Raw genomic sequence first — 22,423 nt, 5'->3', positions numbered from 1 at the left:
AGTGAGAACAGGGTGTGAACTAACATGAAGTAATTCCAGGGTCAGTAGAGAAATAAGCAAGTCAGTATAAATAGTGCAATTTGAGTACTGCTTACCTTCTATATGATCCAAGGCAAGAGAAATAGCATACAGTTCAACAGTGAACACAAAAGCTGTAGAGGGGATTCTGCGCACAACCAGGGGAACCACAACAAACCATGGCAAAGCCCACACAGTGACCTGATTTTGAACCATCATTATAAACTGGAATGAAACGATGGTTCAAAAGATGATTTGTATTTCCAATCAGGAATGTCTGCTTTTTTATGATGACTTAAAGACAGGTCACATTTGGGGACTGTAAAAAGCTATGGTGGGATGGGCTGACCAGTGCATACAGCAATGTTATCCAAGGACAGACCCTATTCATCCAACTATGCCTGGATGCGAAGGCCAAATGGAGCAATGGTAAATCATCTGTTCTGGAAAAGGAGGCCCACTGAGGAAGGAAAACACAACCCTAAGTGGGATGCTGTGGTAAGAATCGAAGTTTTGAAGCATATGGTAAACACAGTTGCAAACAGTAGAACTGTAGAGGAGGTTCATGAGACCCTCTATATAAGCTTTAGACTAGGGAAGTACAGAAAGTCCAGGTGCAGGGCCAAAGTCCCTGATGATGAATGGGGTCCAGTATCTTCCAAGCTGAGGTTCTGGCAGAGCCATAGATCAGTGATCCATAGTCTAGTTTCTATGAAGTAAGAGCATGATATATCTTTATCACAGAACATTGATCGGCTCCCCAAGTGGTGGAAGAGAGGACATGGAGGATGTTCAGTGCTCTTGTACACTTGACTTGTAGCTACTTAATGTGTGGTATAAAGGTAAGCTTACAATCAAAGATAAGCCCCAAGAACTTTGTCTCAGGGACCACAGGTAGCACAACTTTACCGACATGAAGTTCGGGATCAGGGTGACTACCCAGTTGGCAGCAAAAGTGCATGCCAATGATTTTTAGACATGGAGAAGTTAAACTGTTTGCTGTGGCTCACTTCAGTAAATGACTGAGGGAAGTCTGTAGCTGCTGCTTAATATACCTCGTGTTCAATGACTGACATGAGATGTGAAAGTCATGGACATAAAGCCCATTTGCAACAGTAAGAGGGAGCTGTGCAGAGATGGCATTAATCTTTATACTGAAAAGTGACACTCAAAACACAGCCCCAGGAGACTCCAAGTTTCTGTAGAAAAGAACAGGAAAGTGTCGACCCCTCACAAACTTGGAATTGCCTGTCCATTAAAACAATTTTTATAAAAATGGGCAAATATCCATATAAGTGGAGGTCTTGCAAAATGCCATACCTCCATGTAGTACCATAAGCCTTCTTAATGTAAATGAATATTGATACGAGATGTTGTTTGAGAAAGGCTTCTCCAATTGATGTTTTAAGTCAAATCAGGTAGTCCAGGTGGAGATCTGTCATCAGAACCCACACTGGGTAGGCGAGAAGACATTGTTTAATTTGAAAAACCAAACAAGACGAGCATTAACCATCCTCTCTAAGGTCTTACAGAGACAGCACTCAAAGCAATTGGATAGTAGTTTGAAGTAATTTGGATCCTTCCCAGGCTTAGAGAAAGGTAGGATAATGGCCTGGCACCAGGCATCAGGAAAAACATTATCCTGTCAGATCCAGTTAAAAACAAGCAGAAGAATAGCAAGAGAAGCAGGAGATAGATGGCACAGCATCTCCTAGTGAACATCATCAGGTCCAACTAATGTACTGCCACACTACTGAAGGACCAGTTTGAGTTCTACAAGTGTAAAGGGGCAATTACAGTCATAGAGACGATCAACTTGAAAGGAAAGAGGTGATCACTCTGCCTGAGTCTTGATGACTAAGAGGGAGGAGGATGAAGCAGAAGTGCTGGATACCCAGCAAAAGCTTTCACCAAGAGTATCAGTGATGCTCCTGGCATCAGCTACTTCTTGACCATCAGAGAAAAAGATAGAAAGGGGGACAGAATTATACTGCCCTCTAACCTTTTAAATCTTGTCCCACATGACTTTGAAACTGGTGATAGAAGATATACTGGTTGTGAACTTAATCCAAGATTCCTTCTGGCTTTGATGTCTTACTTGCAGAGCACGTGTATGGTCCTCCTGGAAAGGGATGCAGTTTGAGAGTGTAGGATACCTACAAAGTGTATCCCAGGCCTGTTTTTAAGCTTTCTATGCCATGCGGCACAGAATTCCACTGTGGACTAAGATATCATGGAAAATGGCTTGAGGTTTTAGGAATACAATGAGCAGCTGCCTGTATAATACATTCAGTCACTACTGCCTTGCAGTTGTCTGTTGATGACTTATAGACCATGGTAGGATCAAGTTCTCTGAGAGCAGTGAAAGAGGGCCAGTTGGTCTGATCCAGCTTCCACTGGGGCATGCAGGTCGGGTGGCATTGACCACGGCCAGTCTCTCTTAGAATGATCACTGCCTCGTGGGTTGATACTGATAGTTTGTGGACTGGAATTAATATAACAGGATATGATATGGTCCTTGAGATTTCCACATTATGAAATATGTTTTTATCTTCATATTTTGTCTTTTTCACATGGCAATATGTCATAATTATATTCACTATCACTAAATTCAGAAATTATTGGTATACTGTTTTACAAAGTACTGTACATCTTTATAAATGACAAAGAAGATTCAGGAGAAGAAACAACAGAATAACAGTAATCCTCTAGATTTCTTTCTTTCCAACTTGTTCTCTCATCTGTATATTGTCTAGGCAGGTAAATCACATTGGCTGCCATTTTCACTTCAAGAATATGATAACATTTACCTGTACTAGGACAAGAATGTAATGCCCTTTGAAGTACATCTTGCTGTACTTGTGAGACTTCACATAAACACTTTCAGGAATGTGTTTAAATTTATTAAACCAATTTTAACAGCAGTGTATACAAGGTATTTCCAGCTTGTCTGAAAATTGTTGTTTTTTCAACAATACATGTTTGTATCTTGCTGTTGAAACACACTATTTATTATTTCATTCAAAGAAAGGTATTTCCAATTTCTTCCCATCTTTTGGATCTCTGATATGTTTTCAAAACAAAATTCCCCAAGTCAGACTTTTCTCTGTGGAATTATGATGAAAGTATGTTTTCATAGAGTAGAACTATCACATCAACATAGAGTTTTCCCTACACTTTGATTCTTTATCATCTTGTTCATACTTTCACTTGTTATTTGCTTCTGATTTACATTGAAATGCAGAAAATTATGGAGTGAAATATAAAACTATATGCTGCTGAATGTCAGATTTCAGATGTGTGTCAAAATAATTCTTGAAGAAACTTCCACACCAAGTTTTACTGATTGTTTCATATACTGTTCATGGAACTGTGGAATGCTGTAAGAGTCAGTGAGTGTTCTATCAGATCCTTCACATAATCTATCCTTCCCTCATGTTTTTTAAATCAAAATTCAACATCTTTCAAATGATATAAATCCAAAAGACAAATACTTTTGAGGTGGAATGTTTTTCTTTAATGTCTTTACAACACCTTTTATCTCTCCACAGTAATAAGCATCTTTTTTTACTCTTAGAATCCATGATTCATTTAGAGAACATCTCTTCTAAAAATGCCTCATGATGTTTCATGAATTTCCATTCACAAAATGTGAAACCTCCTTGTTAGAAGGCCAATTTCCAGTTCTGTGGTTTTCTAGACCAATGCAGACAAAGAAAAGTCTCCAAGCTGGAATGTGGTGTCTTAGCTCATTAACTGAGAATAGTTTTGTTTTAACAGTATCTCCAAAACATAAAAAAACAAACTTAATACTTGTCACAGTTTTATGAATACCACTAGAACAGAGTGAGAACTTATGCTTTATATCAAATCATTAAGTTGTAGTACATGATAATTTAAACAGAACTTCTAATACACTAAAATATTTTGTTCATTCCTGTTTTGGATAAACTGTTTATCACTCTCTTTACATTCAAGGATAATCTACTGATCTTTCTTCTTGAATCTCTTCATTAACTTCCATTTTAGTACAGATAGCCCTCGAGTAACTTTGTGCAAAATTCAAAACAAACCAAACTAAGCAATATTTATATATATTTTTCGATGCTTCATCCATTTCAATGCTTCTATTGTCATTAAATACTCCTTTGCTTTTGGATGGCAAGTAAATCCCATCTGATTTTGAATTACTTGGTCTGTTGGGAACAAAGACTTTTTCTTTACCCAAGCAGTGCATTTAAACAGTATTCGGTAAGAGTAATCTTATATGCCTTGATCAAGCAGTATACATTTTTATGGAAAGCTGTTTTCAAAATCTTTTGCTAAGATGTGATAATACCCTTTCAAAAAATTACTTCTACAGTTTTTAATACTGTATAAGCATCTTCTTTTACCCTAAATGTTAATCAAGGCAAAAATCCATATATGGAGCACCTGATTTTAAGGCTTCATAGAGATACATTTCACTTCCTTCTGATGCTATAGGTGGATCAGACTATATATATTCTGTATAGTTACTGATGTTTGCCAATACTGTTTCCACTCCATCAAGTATAAATTAAATATTTCTTTCTATTAATACATACATATTACCTAGACAGCTCCATGAACTACCTACTTGTACTTAAAACTTGATTATGAAATATCTTTCAACCTGTATGTTGTATTAAAGATCAAAAGGAATTTCTAATACAGTCACGTATCAAATAACATAAGAGCATTTTGCTTCTCTACTACTTTAAAAACAAAAATTAAAATAATTTTAATAAACTTTACATGGACATGGGACACTTTTTTGTTGGTCTAGCAGAACTTTAAATGTCTTAAAAAGTTTTTAAAAATTCTCTAATATTAATTAAATAATTTTTTTATTGTACGTACGAGGTTAACTTGTTCAGTGCTGTAGACGAGGTAACTCGTCCAAGCCAATCAGTAACACAGTGCCACAGATGAGTTATTGTTTCATGTTTTGTACATATTTCTTCATTTTGTGTACTACTATAAGTTTGTCTCAGAGAAAAAATAGTATTTGTTGTTCATTTCCTTTGTTTTAAAAATTACTCAATTTTGCTGAAAAAAAAACCAGCATAGGAGCTGATGTAGCAGCTGAAATACTTGGCAGTCAACGGGTTAATAAACGGGTTTTAAGAAAATAGCATGGTTCTTGACAAAGTATTTTTCCACACTGTACAAATTAAATAAATAATGTATTTATCATAATTAAGATAATTATCACACAGTGTAATTTAAGTTGTTTTAACACTTAGGTTACTACTAGAATTACTTTGCCACTGGTAAAATTTCTAGGGACTGATTTTGCTTGGAAACACATTAAGAATATAGTTCCCATTAACATTTCAGTAAACTATACATGTATGGCCTTATGACTTTTGTTTTTGTTACTGAAAATGTCAAATCCCTTTTTTTCTCTCTCTCAAATATTAATGGGAAGTTTCTTTCATGCAGTGTGTAAATTTTGTACTTGAATGTTTAAAAATACAAGTGCATTATGCCACATTAAGCATTTAAATTTACACAGTTGTTACTTCAACTTGAAGTAGGGACATTTTAGTAAAGATCACATGATCTGCGTTACTATTAGTATTACTAACGTAAGTATACTGTATAGATTCATGTTGACTCCTTCTATTGCAGTATTCATTAAAAAAAAATATTTTCACTGAAATTCGAAAACAAATGTTTCTGAATGTATGAGAACTGGTTGGAAAACCTAACATTTCAGTATTGTACTTACGAATCACAATATAAAAAAAGGAAATAAATTAGTTAACTATACAATTCATTCCAACTTAGAACTACATACTTAAGAAAATATCGTTGACCTAAAGAAGTTATAGCCATTTCCCAGCCTGATGGCAGAGGAGCATCGTCGATCATGTTGTCATAGCTGTGTTGTCTTAAATGTTGATGCTGCTGCCCCGAATTTTGGGTATAGGTCTGTTCAAGACTTGCTGGAGACGAATTTGCACGAGGATGATGTACTTGGAGAGAATTATTAATATTAGTTGAAACAGAATGCTGAGCACCTGGCGCTGGGCTGACACAAGTTGGAGAAAAGGTTGCATCACAACTGGAATCTCGACTGTGAGACGCAGATTTTGTTTCTGGCTGTTGGAAAAAAGACGGTGGCAAATTACGAAGTCTCATGGGAACAGTTCTTCGACTGAGCTGCACCTGACTGTCTTTCGGTTGTAGCACCGCTTTGAACAGGTCGTCCAAGTTCGTTTCACTATCCCTACGAATACGGACGATTTGATTAGGTCCTTTTTGTTCGATAACATCCCTGACTTGGGACATTTTGGTTAGCGAAGGTTATTAATGTATTTAGTGTATCGTTTCAAAAACCGTTATCACGATCGAATTTATCGTAAAAGTTTCTACAGTTATATATAACGAAGAATACCACTCCACCCCCACCCTGGTTTATCGCGACACTACATACAGAATTTTTACGTTCCTCTATACATCGACAGAGAACGAACAGGAGCCTCAATGACTTCCTACGAGACGAAATATAGTTCCCTAAGTAAATATGAAATCATTTTAAGCCTTCATTTCAAGCGTGGTGATTTCTTTGTAGTCATCTATTCATTGTAATTAGAATCATAAGAAAACAAAATATGTAATTGAGCACTAGGGAAAATAGAATGTTGCACTAATTACGGCATAGTGCTTTATTATTTATCTAATTAAATTATTACAGATGTCAGCAATGACCCTAAAAATTTAGACAAGATCGTGAAGCTATGCTGAGGTTGAAAGCATTCTAAACATTTTTTAGCATTGGCATGCGAAATCAGAAAGAAAAAAGAAAAGTACAGGTAATCTAAATTAAGTATTGCAATAGTGATTTTAAGAACGTCAGTAGAATATAAAACTACAAAGTCACGAAATGTTATTAAATCACAAAATCAAAAACCTTAAAAATGTTGCAAAAATTTAGACGGAGTTAGGTGTGTGTGTTTTCTTATAGCAAAGTCACATGGAGCTATCTGCTGAGTCTACCTAGGGGAATCGAGCCCCAGATTTTAACAGTGGGAATCCGTAGACTTACCACTGTACTAGCGGGGAACAGACGGAGTTGGAAGAGAGAATGACTGAAATAACAGTGGGTAACTTGTTTGTTTGTAACTAAGAAAAAATCTACATAATGAACTATCTGTGCTATGCCAAACATGGTTATCGAAAAAACCGATTTCAGATTTATAAGCCCATTGACATTATCCAATGGAAGTGGGGGAAGGGTGGGGGCACCATGCATTGCAATAAAATTTAAAAGTTGAAATAAAATTAACGTGCAGACAGCTCCACAAAAATCAGGGGTGTCAGAACCTGGAGTGCTGTAGCACCCCCTCAGTTTTTCAAATATTACTGATATAGCACCGTAAAATATATGACTCTATGATTTTCCTAAAGGGCATGTCTCAGGATCTTCCCCCTTGATTGAGCTGTCTTTGGCTTTTAGCAGCTACTTCTACTTTAAATCTGTCGTTGTAAAAACTGCATGTCCAGCCAATTAGCCAATCACATTTTACACCACTGAAAAGTATTATGATATGTATACACCATAAAGTAAAGTATCTCATAACACAGTGTTTATCCCTCTTCTTACGCTTTATCAAAATGATACTTCAGTACGAATTTTTGTTGTGTTTTTTTTTACATGAACTAGAGAAACAGAATGTGATTAAGTTATTGCATTAATATATATTTTTTAGGAGCTGTCAAACGTCACAGAAAGATCGATACAGTAATATTCCATTTCTAGTATTAGGGCGTTTTTCTGAATAATTTTAATCTAGTCTGAAAGTGTTTTTGATGGGTTGTTTGTTTGCTTGGTTTCTCAATTTCGCGTAAAGCTATACGAGGGTTATTTGCGCTAGCCGTCCCTAATTTAGCAGTGTAAGACTAGAGGGACCGCAGCTAGTCATCACCACCCACCGCCAACGCTTGGGCTACTCTTTTTACCAAATAATAGTGAGATTGACTATTATATACGCGAGCGTGTTTGTTGTGATGTGGATTCGTACCCGCGACCTTCAGATTACGAGTTGGGCGCCTTAACCACCTGGCCACGTTGAGTTTGATGAGTTGATGCTATATGCAGTGCAAATGAGTTGAAAATTCTAACTTTCTATTTCCAGTATGGAGTCTTGCCTGATGTCAAAGATAACATAGTATTTTGGAAATTTCTCATGGATATTAGGTGTAATATAATTCTAAGCAAAGATCAGTAGTTCTTGTTCCGAATTTCATGGTCTTTGTTGTATGACATTATACTCACTTTATAGTTATTTTGTGAAATTATTTTTTTCACTCAGTCGTTTAATGCAGATGGTCGAACACGAAAGAAAAAGTAGTTTGTTATTTAAACATCTTAGTCACATCATAGGATGACGCTTCATTTTATCATTATTGTCAGTAAAATGCTTTAGGCCATAAAACAATTTGTGCTTGATCTCGTCTTCTGTGGTTAACCAAAATTTGAATTGCAAACCTTACTAATCATTTGTTATGGTTTTAATAATTTATCTCTTCTTTTTCCACTTACTGTAAAGCATCACACACTAATTTGATTACATGGGATTAGTGTAACACTCTTTTCTTATTCTCTTGTACTATCATAAATCATAAGTTGTAACTTCTAGGAATAACTTCATTAGAAATTAAAGCAATGACGCTCCAGGAACATTTGAAACAAATGAAGGAATTAACGGATCAGCTTGCTGCGGTTGGGGCAGAAATAGCAGAAGAAGATTAGATTGTTACCTTACTTGGTAGTCAGCTAGCCAGCTATGATACAATTGTAACAGCCATAGAAACCAAAATTGATGATACCTCATTAGAATTTGTGCAACAGGCACTGATTAATGAAGAATAAAAGAAGAAAAAGACCACATCGAATGAAACATCATCAACTGCATTAGCCACTCGCAGCAACTTCAAACCACATGGAACACAAGAAACAAAGAAAAGGGGTAACAGCTTCAAGTGTTACAAGTGTGGCAGAGAGGGACATATGAAACGCAATTGTCCAACACTGAAGGAAATAGTCCACAAAGCTAAGAATGTGGATATTAATGTGGCGGAAGATTATACTGATAGAAACAACGGTGTTGCCTTTTTAACAAACCAGGATAAAGGAATAGGAAATGGGGAATGGTTGGTGGATTCTGGTGTGTCTAGGCATATGACACACCAGAGGAATATATTATCAAATTATCATAAGTTTAGCACACCTCAGCAAATTAGGATTGGTGATAGAAGAACTGTTGAAGCTATTGGAGTTGGAAACTGTAAACTAGAAATGACATTTAAAGTCAGTAATTCAAAGCATGTCACAATGCAGAGTGTCCTTCATATACCAAAATTAGCTAACAATCTATTTTCAGTAGGAGCTGCTACTGAAAAAGGAAATATTGTGCAGTTTGGAATTAATCGCTGTTACATCCGAGGTAAATCAGGACAACTCCATGGCATGGGTACAAGAAAGAATGATGGTCTATACCAACTGGACTGTAAGACCAGTGTTATTGAGAATGCCTTAGTAGCCTCAAACAGCAGCATGAATGGCTTGGATATATGTCATCAACGACTAGGGCATGTCAGTGTTTCACAGTTACAGAAGCTTGTCAGGAGTGGAAATGTAAGTGGAATCAAATTCCAGAAGTCTGATGAAGCCAGTTTCTGTGAGGAATGCACTGAAAGTAAAATGCACAGGAAGCCGTTTAAGTCAGTGGGAGAAATCAGGTCAAAGGGAAGACTACAACTGGTACACAGTGATGTCTGTGATCCTATGCAAACTCCATCTATTGGAGGTAGCAAGTACTTTATTACATTTACTGGTGATTACTCAAGATGCTGCAGAGTGTATTTCTTGAAACAGAAGTCAGAAGTCTTTGAGAAATTCAAGGAATTTGAGAAGTTGTACTCAAATGAATCTGGAGAGCGCATAAAAACCCTGCGCACAGATAATTGCAGATAATATACGTCAAATGAGTTCCAGCAATATTTGAAGTCAAGAGGCATTCATCATGAGATGTCAGTAGTATATTGTCCAGAACAAAATGGTGTTGCTGAGAGAAGGAACAAAACTCTTGTGGAATCAGCAAGAAGCATGCTGTCACATGCTAACTTACCAAGAATGTACTGGGCAGAAGCTGTAGCTACTGCAGCGTATGTGGGTAACAAAGTATCCACATCGGCAATAAAAGATGGTAGTACGCCATATGAGAGATGGTATGGGAAGAAACCAGATGTAGAACACATGAGAGTGTTCGGATGTCTTGCATATGCACATGTGCCAGATGCGTCAAGACAGAAATTAGACATGAAGTCTATGAAGGTACGTTTCATTGGATATGATAACTGCACCACGGGATATCGACTGTATGATGAAAAATCCAGGAGAGATGTTATCTTTAATAAAACAGGATTTGGTCAAGAGCCTGTGACAAATGAGTATATCTCATCAAGTGAACAGATAGTAGACCAAGAAACAGAAGTTAAAGCTAAAGATTAAGCTGAACGATTAGCAAGAAACAGGAAACCTCCCATCCGCTATAGATATGATGAGTATGCTGATATGGCAGCAGCAAATGAATCAGTTTGTCACACTGCAAACTTAAGCAGTATGTTAAAGCCAAGCAATTAAGTGAAGCAATGTTAAGTGACAATGCAAAGGAGTGGAAGTCAGCCACAGATCTGGGATCTGGTGGAATTACAAATTGGAAGAAAAACCTATAGGTTGTAAGTGGGTGTTCAAAGTTAAGTATGGAAATACTGGAAATGTAGAGAGGTTCAAGAGTAGGCTGGTGACCAAAGGTTACTCGTAGAATTATGGTCTGGATTACGAGGAAACCTTTTCCCCAGTGGTGCACTATGCATCAATTTGCTCTTTGATTGCATTTGCTGTGCGGAACAACTTGAAAATTCCCGAGATGGATGTCATAACTACATTTCTGAATGGAAATCTGAATGAAGAGATATACATGGAACAACCAGAAGGCTACGCTGTTCCAGGGAAGGAAAACCTTGTGTGTAAACTAAAAAATATCACTGTATGGATTAAAACAGTCACCACTCTGTTGGAACAAATCATTTCATGCACAGATGATGGAACTGGAATTTGTTCAGAGTTCAGCAGATCCATGTGTTTACATACGGAAGGGTGAAAATCTAGCAATAGTTGCAGTATATGTGGATGATATTATTTTGGTTGTTCATAGTGATGATGAAATAATCACTATAAAGGAAGCACTGAAGGAAAAATTTTGCATGAAAGACCTTGGAAAGCTCCATTACATCCTTAGACTCAGTGTTGTTCAGGATGAAAAGAATGGCTGTGTATGGTTAAATCAAAGACAGTATATCCAAACCATGCTGGTGAAATTTGGAATGACTGAGTGTAAGGCAGTTGCAACTCCATCAGATGTAAACGTGAAACTGCAAAACGATGATGGTGTTAGCACTGAGGTTGACCACAGTTTGTACCAGTCGTTGGTAGGCAGCCTTCTGTATGCTGCAATGGGAACAAGACCAGATACTGCTGTGAGAGCAATATCGAAATATTGTGCTCAGCCCAACACAGCACATTTAACAGCAGCAAAGAGAATCCTATGTTACTTGAAAGGAACAGCTGATCTTAGTTTGAAAAGGTACCAGGAGACGTCATTACTGGTTACTCAGATGCAGATGATAAGAAGTCCATATCAGGAAATATCTTCATTCAAGCAGAAGCAGCTGTAAGTTGGATTAGCAAAAAGCAATCCACGGTGGCCCTGTTCACCTCAGAGGCAAAGTATATAGCCTTGAGTCTTGCAGCACAGGAAGCAGTATGGTTGAAAAGACTACTGCAAGAAATAAGTTCTGAAGTTGATGATCCTGTTCGTATCATGGAAGATAACCAAGGAACAATCGCCATGGCACAGAATCCAGTGGGTCATGCAAGAACAAAACACATTGATATTCGCTACCACTTCATTCGCCGATGTATGCAGAACGGATCAGTAAAACTGGAATATTGTCCCACAAATAATATGACTGCTGACATTCTTACAGAGTCACTTGCTAGAAATGCATTTGAAAGGTTCAGAGATAATGTTGGACTGGCACCAATGGATAAATGAACCAGATAAAGTGACGATTATAATAATAGATTGAAAGTAATTGTAAAACATTTAGAATAACCGTAAGATTATTGACAGTAATTGTAAGTTTGTGTAAAACTTAAAATTAATTGGGAGTGTTAAGAATGTTGAGATAAGTGCTGCCACCTGTAGTTAGGTCATTTTTGTGTGTGTGTACGTGTACTTAATGAATAAACACATATCAACACTAACTGATTTCCTGACATGTGCAACATTAACATTCAACTCAACATGATAAAAACACATGGTCAACATTAGCTTCTAACTGGGTATGGTAGAAACACATGGGCAATATTAACTTCCACCCAACTCGATATGTTGGAGACTGAAACTACTTAGCTGGTAAAGATGCTTTGAAATCTGAAAGTCCCCAAAAAAAAGTGACAGAATACCATCTTGGACATTACATCTAGAAACACTTGTACTGTTGGATTCACCAACCAGAACAATAATAAGTGAAATGATCTGTAATGATCACTATAGCACGTAATATATCTAAAAATTCAAATATTCTGAATATTCAGATGAATTTTTGCGAGAAACAAACGGTATTTTTTTCTACTGTGAGGCACCACGTGAGACTACTTGCGTATATACACACACAAAGATATGCCTATGAGTACGAAATGCCCACGTACGTCTTTCAGGTGGAAAATGAGAGAAGTGCACACAACAATGTAGTGGAAAATTTCCTTCTCATTGGAAATTGAATTTTTTTATTCCTCTCTTGATTTTCACAGTAGTGGTTTCTTTTTCAGACTACAAATGTCAGGAACAAAAGTAATGCCAAGTTTCAGACATTATTAGCTTTGTTTTTGTTTTTTTTAATTTCGCGCAAAGCTACTCGAGAGCTATCTGCGCTAGCTGTTCCTAATTTTGTAGTGTAAGACTAGAGGGAAGGTAGCTAGTCTTCACCACCCACCGCAAACTCTTGGGCCACTCTCTTACCAACGAATAGTGGGATTGACCGTAACATTATAACGCCCCCACTGCTGAAAAGACAAGCATGTTTGGCGCGACGGGGATGCGAACCCGCGACCCTCAGATTACGAGTCGCACGCCTTAACCCATTTGGCCATGCCGGTCACCCCATGAAAGCGGCCATTCAATCACAGTCCCTTTTTTGTTTACATAATCCCTAATTATGTTGAGGGGTTCCCTACGGGACTGAGACAAACTGGCTGCTTTAAAGGGGTTCCACTGTACTTACTATTTTATACTGTTCTCATTCTGCATCAGTCTGTGTTGCTATATATTGTGATAGGCAACACACATAAATATTCATATTGCATGAATTTCATTGTAAAAATATTGATGTTGCTGGAGTTTCCATGTGATTATTGTAATATCATTAAAATTGCATATTCTAGCTCAAAGTTGGTGATATGATAGTCTATATGACCGACCACGTGGCCTCTTTGTACTTTTTAAAGTTGTAATCTTGCACTTTATTTTTGCTAACGTTAAGAGTTCGAAGCTGTTACTGGGAGTTAGAAAAGTTAACGAGAAATTTAATACAAAATCTCCGCAAATTGTAAAACTATATTCCGATGTTTAAGAGTTGATGTTTGTAGTAAGCAAAAAGCTGCGCAAAGGGATATGGGTGCTCTGCCCATCACGGGTATTTAAACCCAGTTCATAATGGTATAAGTCTATAGACATTCTCTTGTGCCTAGGTCTGGCATGGCCAAGCGCGTAAGGCGTGCGACTCGTAATCCGAGGGTCACGCTCGCGTCGCGCTAAACATGCTCGTCCTCCCAGCCGTGGGGGCGTATAATGTGACGGTCAATCCCACTATTCGTTGGTAAAAGAGTAGCCCAAGAGTTGGCGGTGGGTGATGATGACTAGCTGCCTTCCCTCTAGTCTTACACTGCTAAATTAGGGACGGCTAGCACAGATAGCCCTCGAGTAGCTTTGTGCGAAATTCCAAAACAAACAAACAAAATCTCTTGTGCCACTGGGGGCATGTTAAATAGATCTGAGTAGAGTACTTTTATTAAGATAAAATTAGAAGCCTTATCGCATCGTTAGCTCATGTTGCCATGGCCGGCTGTGATTTATCTAACAACTGTTCTCATGTCAATAACCCTCGAGTGTCATTTTATTTGCAAAAATATCCGTCATCAGTGTTTCAAGTTCAAATCATATGTCTCCTTTCTGAAGACTTTCCATAGTTGCCCATTTCAATAGTCCAACTGCGTAGAAATCCAACTACTTAAAATAAAACTACTACTGGCAATTTCATTTTCCAGCTGCTTGAAATATGCAAAGGATGAATGGATAAATAAGATTTTTTTTTTTTGATTTGTGTCGCTTTTCCAGATGCAGATCCTTTTTGATTATGTAGCGTGCTGGTATCTGAGGGAGGAGGTGGAACGTAGATAGCTTTTTCCACTGGCCTTTGTGTCCTGAATTCTTTCTGTAACAACACGCCGCACATTTATTACCCTTGTTGGGTTATGATTTGTTGCGGATCTCTTTCTGAAAAGTCCTGGTGTTCCACATTGATCTATATTACTTTATTTTTCAATTTCTTTAAGTAAAAGGACGTTATCCCGTCGCGCCAAACATGCTCGCCCTTTCAGTCATGTGGGCGTTATAAAGTGAAGGTCAATCCCACTATTTGTTGGTAAAAGAGTAACCCAAGAGTTGGCGGTGGGTGGTGATGACTAGCTGCCTTCCCTCTAGTCTTACACTGCTAAATTAGGGACGGCTAGCACAGATAGCCCTCGAATAGCTTTGTGCGAAATTCAAAAAACAAACAAACAAGCGAACAAAAGAATGTTATTGTTTTAGTAGCTTTAAATCTCTGGTCAACACATATGTCTCTGACTTCAATGCAGGAATATTTTGCGTTGGAAAAATTGTGTTACGGCCTTTCCAAAGCGATCAATATTCGGTGGCATCACACTACGCAACGCAAAACAATGGCAAAATGTATTATAGTTCTGATACATTCTTTTCCATGTTTGTCACCTGACTTGCTGAGTTGCACATTTATTTTTTTAAATATAATGCACTAATATTCTGTAATAGGTCAGAGTGTGAGTCTGAAAACTAAAAGTTTCTAAAATAATCTCATTAGTAATGTGAACTTCATTTTAATCACTTTAAATAATTAAATATTTTGTTTTTGTATTTTTGTGTTTGATCAAAACAAAAACTTAACTGTATCATTTAAACTGCACTGTCTGTGTTTGGACCTGTGATTATTAGGTCATTTTGTTGTTGTTTTTGATAATTCAAACAAAATAAAACTCTTCCTTTGAAAGAATGTAAGATTTACATTTAGAATCGTGACCTAAAACGTAGTGTGAATTGTGAATTTAGGCTAGAAGAACAAAATTAGAAGAGTTAAAGATAACATCATTGAAATTATTAAAAATAAAAATAAATGACTACTTACAGCCTTACGAAGATAATGAAATATATTCAAATATTTTGATCCGGCAGGACAGGAAGAATGAAAATTTGATGTTCAAGATGACATAATAAGTGAGTACAATTTACTAAATTGTTAGCTGCAATAACAACTCTTGACAAAATAACGACAAAAAATATAACTTCTACTAAGTTTTTATTTTTTAAAAATAAACACTAACACTTAATAGAAATACTAACAGTGATACCAATAACTAGCGTCAACCAATACTTTTGCCAACAGGTAATATTAAAAGAAAAATACGCTTCATTTAGGACAACAGTTCTCAATAGATGTCGCCACGCACATGATTTTTTTACGTAATCTAAAAATGGTCACTATTGTTGCTTGTGTGTGTTTCAACACTTGTAATCAAATGTTTAGTACTTGTCCATGAAATTACTGCTGACCCATCGAGAAAAGTGGTCAGATGGATAGAAGTTTTTTTAGCTGTTTTCTAAGGCTATTTATTGTTAATTATAGTCATCACTGTAAAATTGTAGCAGCTCTACTGGTAAATAGAAGTTATTACATAATAATATGTAGTCGTATATCTTAGCTACTAAGTTATTAAGAATAAATATAATTCTACTGCATTTTGATACAAACTACACAGTAGTTACACTTACAAAGACTTTTTTATTATTATATTGGTGAAACTAAATGCTGTTTACATACATTTGGTCCATGTATCACACTTTTATAATAGAGATTAACGCTTATAAACTCAGTGAATTTTATTAAGCCAATTGAAAATAAATGGAGAAGAAAAAATTATATTTTCCCGTTTTCTCAATGTGCTCTAGCGTGTAGTTGTGGTAATAATTTTACTTCACTGTCTGTAAACATTGACTGGTCCAATTGTGCTTAAACCCTTCCACTTTTATCTCATTCTGATTCGAAATCTGATATAAGGTATCGACCTTATTTCTTCCTAAACTTCTTAAGAGTGTCTACGGATGATTTTTATTTTTAATACGTGATGAGAAACAAAACAAGTAATGATACGTAACTGAAATAACTTTAAATAAGGACAAGTTTCTTATGGCAATAATTTTAACGGTTTTGAAACTTCAGGAACATTTTGTAATATCTACCGTTCAATATGTTAAAAGAAATAATAAATCGTGTTGTACGTGTATGTGTGTTTTTCTCATAACAAAACTACATCGGGCTATCTGCTGTGTCCGTCGAGGGAAATCGAACTTCTGATTTTATTGTTGTGAGTGTGTAAATTTACGTTGTCCCAGCGGGGGCAGCACGTGGTAAAAACACCCTATATACAGTTAGATGTAAATCAGTTATATGAAACAGGAAAAAAACCCTTGTATGTTACAAATTTTATAACATGTAACTCTGAAAATTATAGCGTTTTACTCATCACTACTCGGACCTCGATGGCATGACATAGTCCTCCAACTGTCTTATAACTACCAACCTCTTCGACCTCTTTTCAAGCCAGTTTATGAGTGGGTCACCGGTGAAATATGGCTTTAGTTTATTAATGTGTTTTTGTGTTTCACGTGATTACAGCTGTTCACAGTTTGATTGGTTGAGGTGTCGGAGCACTAAAGAAGGATCAGTTGAGCAGGAATTGAGTTATTTGAACATTGTATGAAAATACCAAAGTCGCATCTACTCCACAGGATCACAGTTAGATTTTGTCACTGTACTGTATGTACGACTATTTGTTGATGTATGAATCGACTAATACAGTCTCCAAGGGTTATGTGTGGTAGGGTGAAGTGTACACTTTTACCTCACCCGACAATTTTACACAGAGTTAACAACTAAAACCTTAACTTTAACATGCATGTGTGGATTTGTTTACGTGCTATTAATTCTGTTATTTACTAGGATGTCGTCTCTTGCAATATTCACATTGTCATGGTAAGAGGGCCTGGATATCTATGATTACTTTCTGATTACCATTATGGGTGTACCTATCAAAATAACTAGTGGAGTTGAGTTTCTTGAAACTTATTTTATATGATTACTTGAAACTGTATTGGTGTCTCTTGTTACTGATGTTGTCACATGTCGTTTGTTGGTGATAATCGTTTATTAATCCACTGATACAGTACTAGAGCAAGGGTGGCCAAACTAGTTTAACGTAAGAGCCACATACAATAAACTTCAGATGTTTGAGAGCCGCAAGACATGAACAAATATTAAACACACGTTTTTATTGTTACATGTACATTGTGTTACATAAATATTAATAAATACATGTACGTAATAATATTTATTAATGTATGTAGTTGTTAACCTGTTAATTTGTATTAGTTTCAATAATCACATATTACACATATATACCAAACGTTGACAAAATCCTGGCTGATTATTGTTTTAACAATATTGAATGTATTTAATACAGTAATGAATAACAGAAACATCAAAGAAAAATATGCAAATTTGCATATCATTAACGTTAAATGAGGCTGTTAAAAATAAAAGGTATAAAAACAGATATTTTTAATGATATTTATTTGTCTTAGTAAATATCTGATCAAAATATGGAGGAAAATATGTAAAACAATAGAATTAGAGATATTTTAATCAGGTACCACCTTACAAAATTTTAGTCTTATCATAATATTTTTCTGACACAAACCGACACTGATACAATTAGGCTATTTACTGCTAGTAGAGGTCTTGTGAGTTTCCATACTGGTTGTGAGTCGTTGAAATTCTGGCTGATATGTTGTCATGGCTGTACAAGTTAGCTCCATCAGGTATTGATTTGTAAGGATGCATCCACTTCACAAACTTCATTACAGAGTACAGCGATTCACAGCAGTATGTTGTGCTGAAAATTGAGGTGAGTTGCACACTGGTTTTCTTCAGTTCAGGGTATTTTATTTCTGGAACTTGCTTCTAGAACTCGATTGTAGAATGGGATTTATGGATCATCTTTAGACCCAGGTTATCCCATAGTTCTATTAGTTCCATTTCCACAGTAGATGATTCTGTAATCAGAGGTTTGAGAACTGGACAACTATCATTGATCACATCAACCATGAATAGATTTACAAGAAAGGCGAAGCAAGGCTTCAGCTTCTGCAAGTTCTCAAACCTGTGTAGGAAATTATCAAGCAGTCCTTGTAACTTATCTTTGTATTCTTCCAGTTTGTGGTCTTTTATTTCAATATCAGGGAATGTATTTACTCTCCTTTTGAGATTGGGAAAGTAACTGAAGTTTCTTGACAATATGTCTCTTTGAAAAAGTCTTAGTTTATTCTGAAAGCTGAAAATTGTCTGAGTAAGATCAGAAACAATCTTATCCTTTCCCTAGAGTGCCAAGTTGAGAGTTTGTAGATGATTCATTATATCAATAAGGAACATTAGATCTTGCATCCATTCATCATTTCCTTGTTGAGGATAATTTTTTCTTTTCTTCAACAGATCCACAAACCCATTTAAGACATTGCTGGTTGACAGACACATCACAATGCAGTAGAAAGAGACATCACTGGGTTTATCTTCAAGCTCCAGTTCTTCAAAAAATGTTTGAACTGCTGATGGGTCTTCACATTTTAGCGTATGAAATTGACAATTTCGAGAAAAAATTTTCATAACATCTTTACACTTGAAGTAATTGACTGCCAGGTGTTCACAATGAACAATGCAATAAACAGGAAGAAACTCTTGAAAGCTGGGATCACTTTTCACAAGTGTAATTAATCTTGCGTTTTTCCCCACCATTGCAGGTGCTCCATCTGTTGCAACACTGATGAACTTACCCAGAGAAATATCAGTATTTGTTACGGCTCTGTCAAGCACATTTTTAATGTCAACACCACGAGTTGTTTCTTTTAGTGCCACTAAATCCAACATCTCTACTTTCACAGTTATATCAGAGGAAACAACGAAAAAAAAATCCGCCTGTTGTGGATTGTCTTGTATATCTGCAGCTTCGTCAAGGGCTAAGCTGAATGCAAGGGAATTCTTTAAATCATTTTGCCTGCAACATCAGCACTGATCTGGTAGATACGTCTCTCTGTAGTGTGGCGTGAAGGTGGTGTTTGTGCTATTAGTCGCTGAAGTTTTGTGATATTTGGATCTAACACTGCAACAACTTCAGCTACATTCTTCTTAACAAATTCACCATCAGAATATGGGCGTTTACCACGACCAGTATTCCATGATATAACAAAACAAGCTTCAGTCGTTCTATCAACTTCCTTACTGAACGTTGTTAACAGTGTCTGCTGGCTATTTAGTGATGATTTTAATACAATTAAATTTTTTTCGTAATTCTAATTTAGGTGGATAATCAGATGAAACGTTTTTGTGATTTATTTCATAGTGGCGTTTCAAGTAACTGGCTTTGTAATGACTTAGTAACACATAGCAGATAAGACACAAAGGTTTACCTACTTTAATGATAAATGTAAAATCTCCTTCCCACTCATTCTTAAAATTTCTGTTTTCTTCTTTATGCATTCGCTTCTTACAATTTGATGACGCCATCTTCATTCACAAAATTTTCTCAGACATTTCTAAAAAATAAAGGGGAAAGAAACAATAAGTTTCAACATGCGCAACGTAACTAAACTCTGCAGCGCCCAGTATCACACTAACAATTCGCTAATTTCACCGCTCGAAACACAGCCACACACGACAGAGTCACGCGATCGCAAGCCACGCCTACTAAAACTAACATTGTCAGCACCGGCTTGTACGATCACTGATTCTCCAGTGCAATTCCTCTGTAATCCTTGCTTGTATGATTACCGATTCTCCAGTACAATTCCTCTGTAATACTTACTTGTACGATTACTGATTCTCCAGTACAATTCCTCTGTAATCCTTGCTTGTATGATTACTGATTCTCCAAAACAATTCCTCTGTAATCCTTACTTGTATGATTACTAATTCTCCAGTATAATTCCTTTGTAATCCTTAGTTGTACAATTACTGATTCTCCAGTACAATTCATCTGTAAACCTTACTTGTATGCTTACTGATTCTCCAGTACAATTCCTCTATAATCCTTGTTGATCTGAAGTTTCTTTAATCACTGACTCAAATCTAGCATTAAAATTAGGATTTAAATTATTAAATATATTTACTCACCACGAACATTAAACTTACATTTTAACCCAGTGGTCTCTGAGTTTATATCCGATAAATAATTATAAAGCTGGACAATTTTTTATTTCCCTTTCATATTAATTGTGATGCAAAGAGAAGCACAGTCAACATATTTCCGCGAGTCGCTGTTTGGCCGCCCTTGTATAAGAGTAAGCCTTCCTATATAGAAGTTGCATCTCATACACGTAAACCTCCCAGCTTTTATAGGATCTATGTCTCGCAGTTTCAAGTTCTGCTCATTAGATGGCTCTCTTCATTATCAGGGTAAATCTATGGTGTTAAAATTGTGTCTTAGTCACTGTTATTATTCATCCTAATGCTCGAAGCACGAAGTAATGATCCATATAAACTCGGCATAAGATATTGCACTCTGCTATAGAGTCCAACTATTCTAAGGAATTACCTGTTTGAAGAAATGTTTCAAGTCCCCTTTACAGTATTTCCGAAACATGACTGGCTGACCTGCTTTACACCGTTACTGTTGTGACCATGACAACGAATAAAAAAAGCCCTGGTTAATTTTTCAGTTACCTGTAGCATCCGTTGCCTCTTATTGGATTCTAGAAGCTTAAATATTCATACAAATCGGTAGCCTTTGCTTCTTGTCTTGTACACCCGGCTTCTGGCTGTTATATTTGATCTTGACTGGTAATTTAATCTTTCCTCTTAAGAAGGTAATCGTTAATTTTTCTTGAAATATAAACTGCCTTATCCGATGATTAGGGAAAGTCTAAGCAAGTGAACTTCAGTTGTCATCGTTATCTCTAATTCCTTCTTTGTCACTGACTTCTCCAAACAGCAATGGAAGTCGATGACAATAGTCGGACACAACTTGGAAACCGTCCATTAATCTTCACATTCGGTATCAGAGCAGACATACTTCACATCCTGCTACACATACAGTCATCAGTGTTTGATACATTTTAAAAACAATATCAGAAGCAGCAGCCTGTGTCAACAACTTTTCAGAAGTATTTTTTAATCTGTGGTAAGTTTTTTTTCTTTTTTCGGTCTAATGGCGGGAATAAAAAAAATTTAATGGCGGTATTTGGGTCGTGAGAGAGGCATCCATCTCAACAGAAGACTTTTCCAAATCATTTTTATGTTTCATCGTAAGTTCTAGGTTGTTATGGAAGTCTCTTTTCCATGCCAATTAAGAGTCAAACTTAGGGTTTGTTAAAGTATAGAAAATACAGGAAAGAAAACCAATCTTAAGCTTTACTACAAACATATTAGTAATGACACCAAATTTATAATTTAATAACTGACTTTCTGACATTACGAGACACAATTAGAAACTACCATTAAATTACGTAAGACCACAATAACAACTGAACTAGCAAAACAAAGGACAAATAAGTTTGATTGTGCTGAGAAGTAAATAGTTGTGTTACATGAAAACAACATGTTAACAAGTACAGCATGTTAAAGTACAAAACGTTTTAGCAGATTCTTTGTCACTTCTTGGACGTCTTATCCATGCGGCCACTGAAATCCTTGGAAGAAAATCTACCAAGGACATCCATAAGGTAAAATCTAACAAGAAATAAGTTTGCTTAGGGTTATATTCAATTCAGGGTGCCAGTTATCAGGTAGACCGCATTAGCAGCAATTTTCGAATTAGAATCTTCATAGATGAACTTTATTCATACCTGATTTTTGTGCCTAACATGCACTGCTTCATTTATTTAACATGGAAACCAATCGCCAAAATAAA

General features: G+C 36.3%; 2 protein-coding genes across 7 annotated transcripts in view; one reads left to right on the top strand and one right to left on the bottom strand.

Annotated features, from left to right (window-relative positions):
• Nucleotides 1-6,497, bottom strand: part of LOC143238716 (transcriptional coactivator YAP1-like) — a 49,975-nt gene extending 43,478 nt beyond the window's left edge. For 4 of the 6 annotated variants that reach the window (XM_076479184.1, XM_076479182.1, XM_076479186.1 and 1 more), the window contains exon 1: nt 5,843-6,497. In XM_076479184.1, coding sequence (XP_076335299.1) covers nt 5,843-6,336 — 494 coding nt within the window. In that variant the 5' untranslated portion in view covers nt 6,337-6,497. The remainder of the gene's footprint in view (nt 1-5,842) is intronic. The other 2 variants (XM_076479185.1, XM_076479187.1) reach the window with 2 other exon arrangements.
• LOC143238717 (degenerin unc-8-like) overlaps nt 6,430-22,423 on the top strand; it is a 42,781-nt gene continuing 26,787 nt past the window's right edge. Inside the window, exons 1-3 of the mRNA XM_076479191.1 lie at nt 6,430-6,565; nt 6,743-7,147; nt 15,642-15,683. The gene's annotated coding sequence lies outside the window, so the exon portion shown is untranslated. The remainder of the gene's footprint in view (nt 6,566-6,742; nt 7,148-15,641; nt 15,684-22,423) is intronic.

Source organism: Tachypleus tridentatus, chromosome 13 (genome assembly GCF_004210375.1).
Source record: "Tachypleus tridentatus isolate NWPU-2018 chromosome 13, ASM421037v1, whole genome shotgun sequence".
Lineage (NCBI taxonomy): Eukaryota > Metazoa > Arthropoda > Merostomata > Xiphosura > Limulidae > Tachypleus > Tachypleus tridentatus.
Note: the sequence above shows the minus strand (reverse complement) of the source record. Positions and strands in the feature narration are given on the sequence as shown.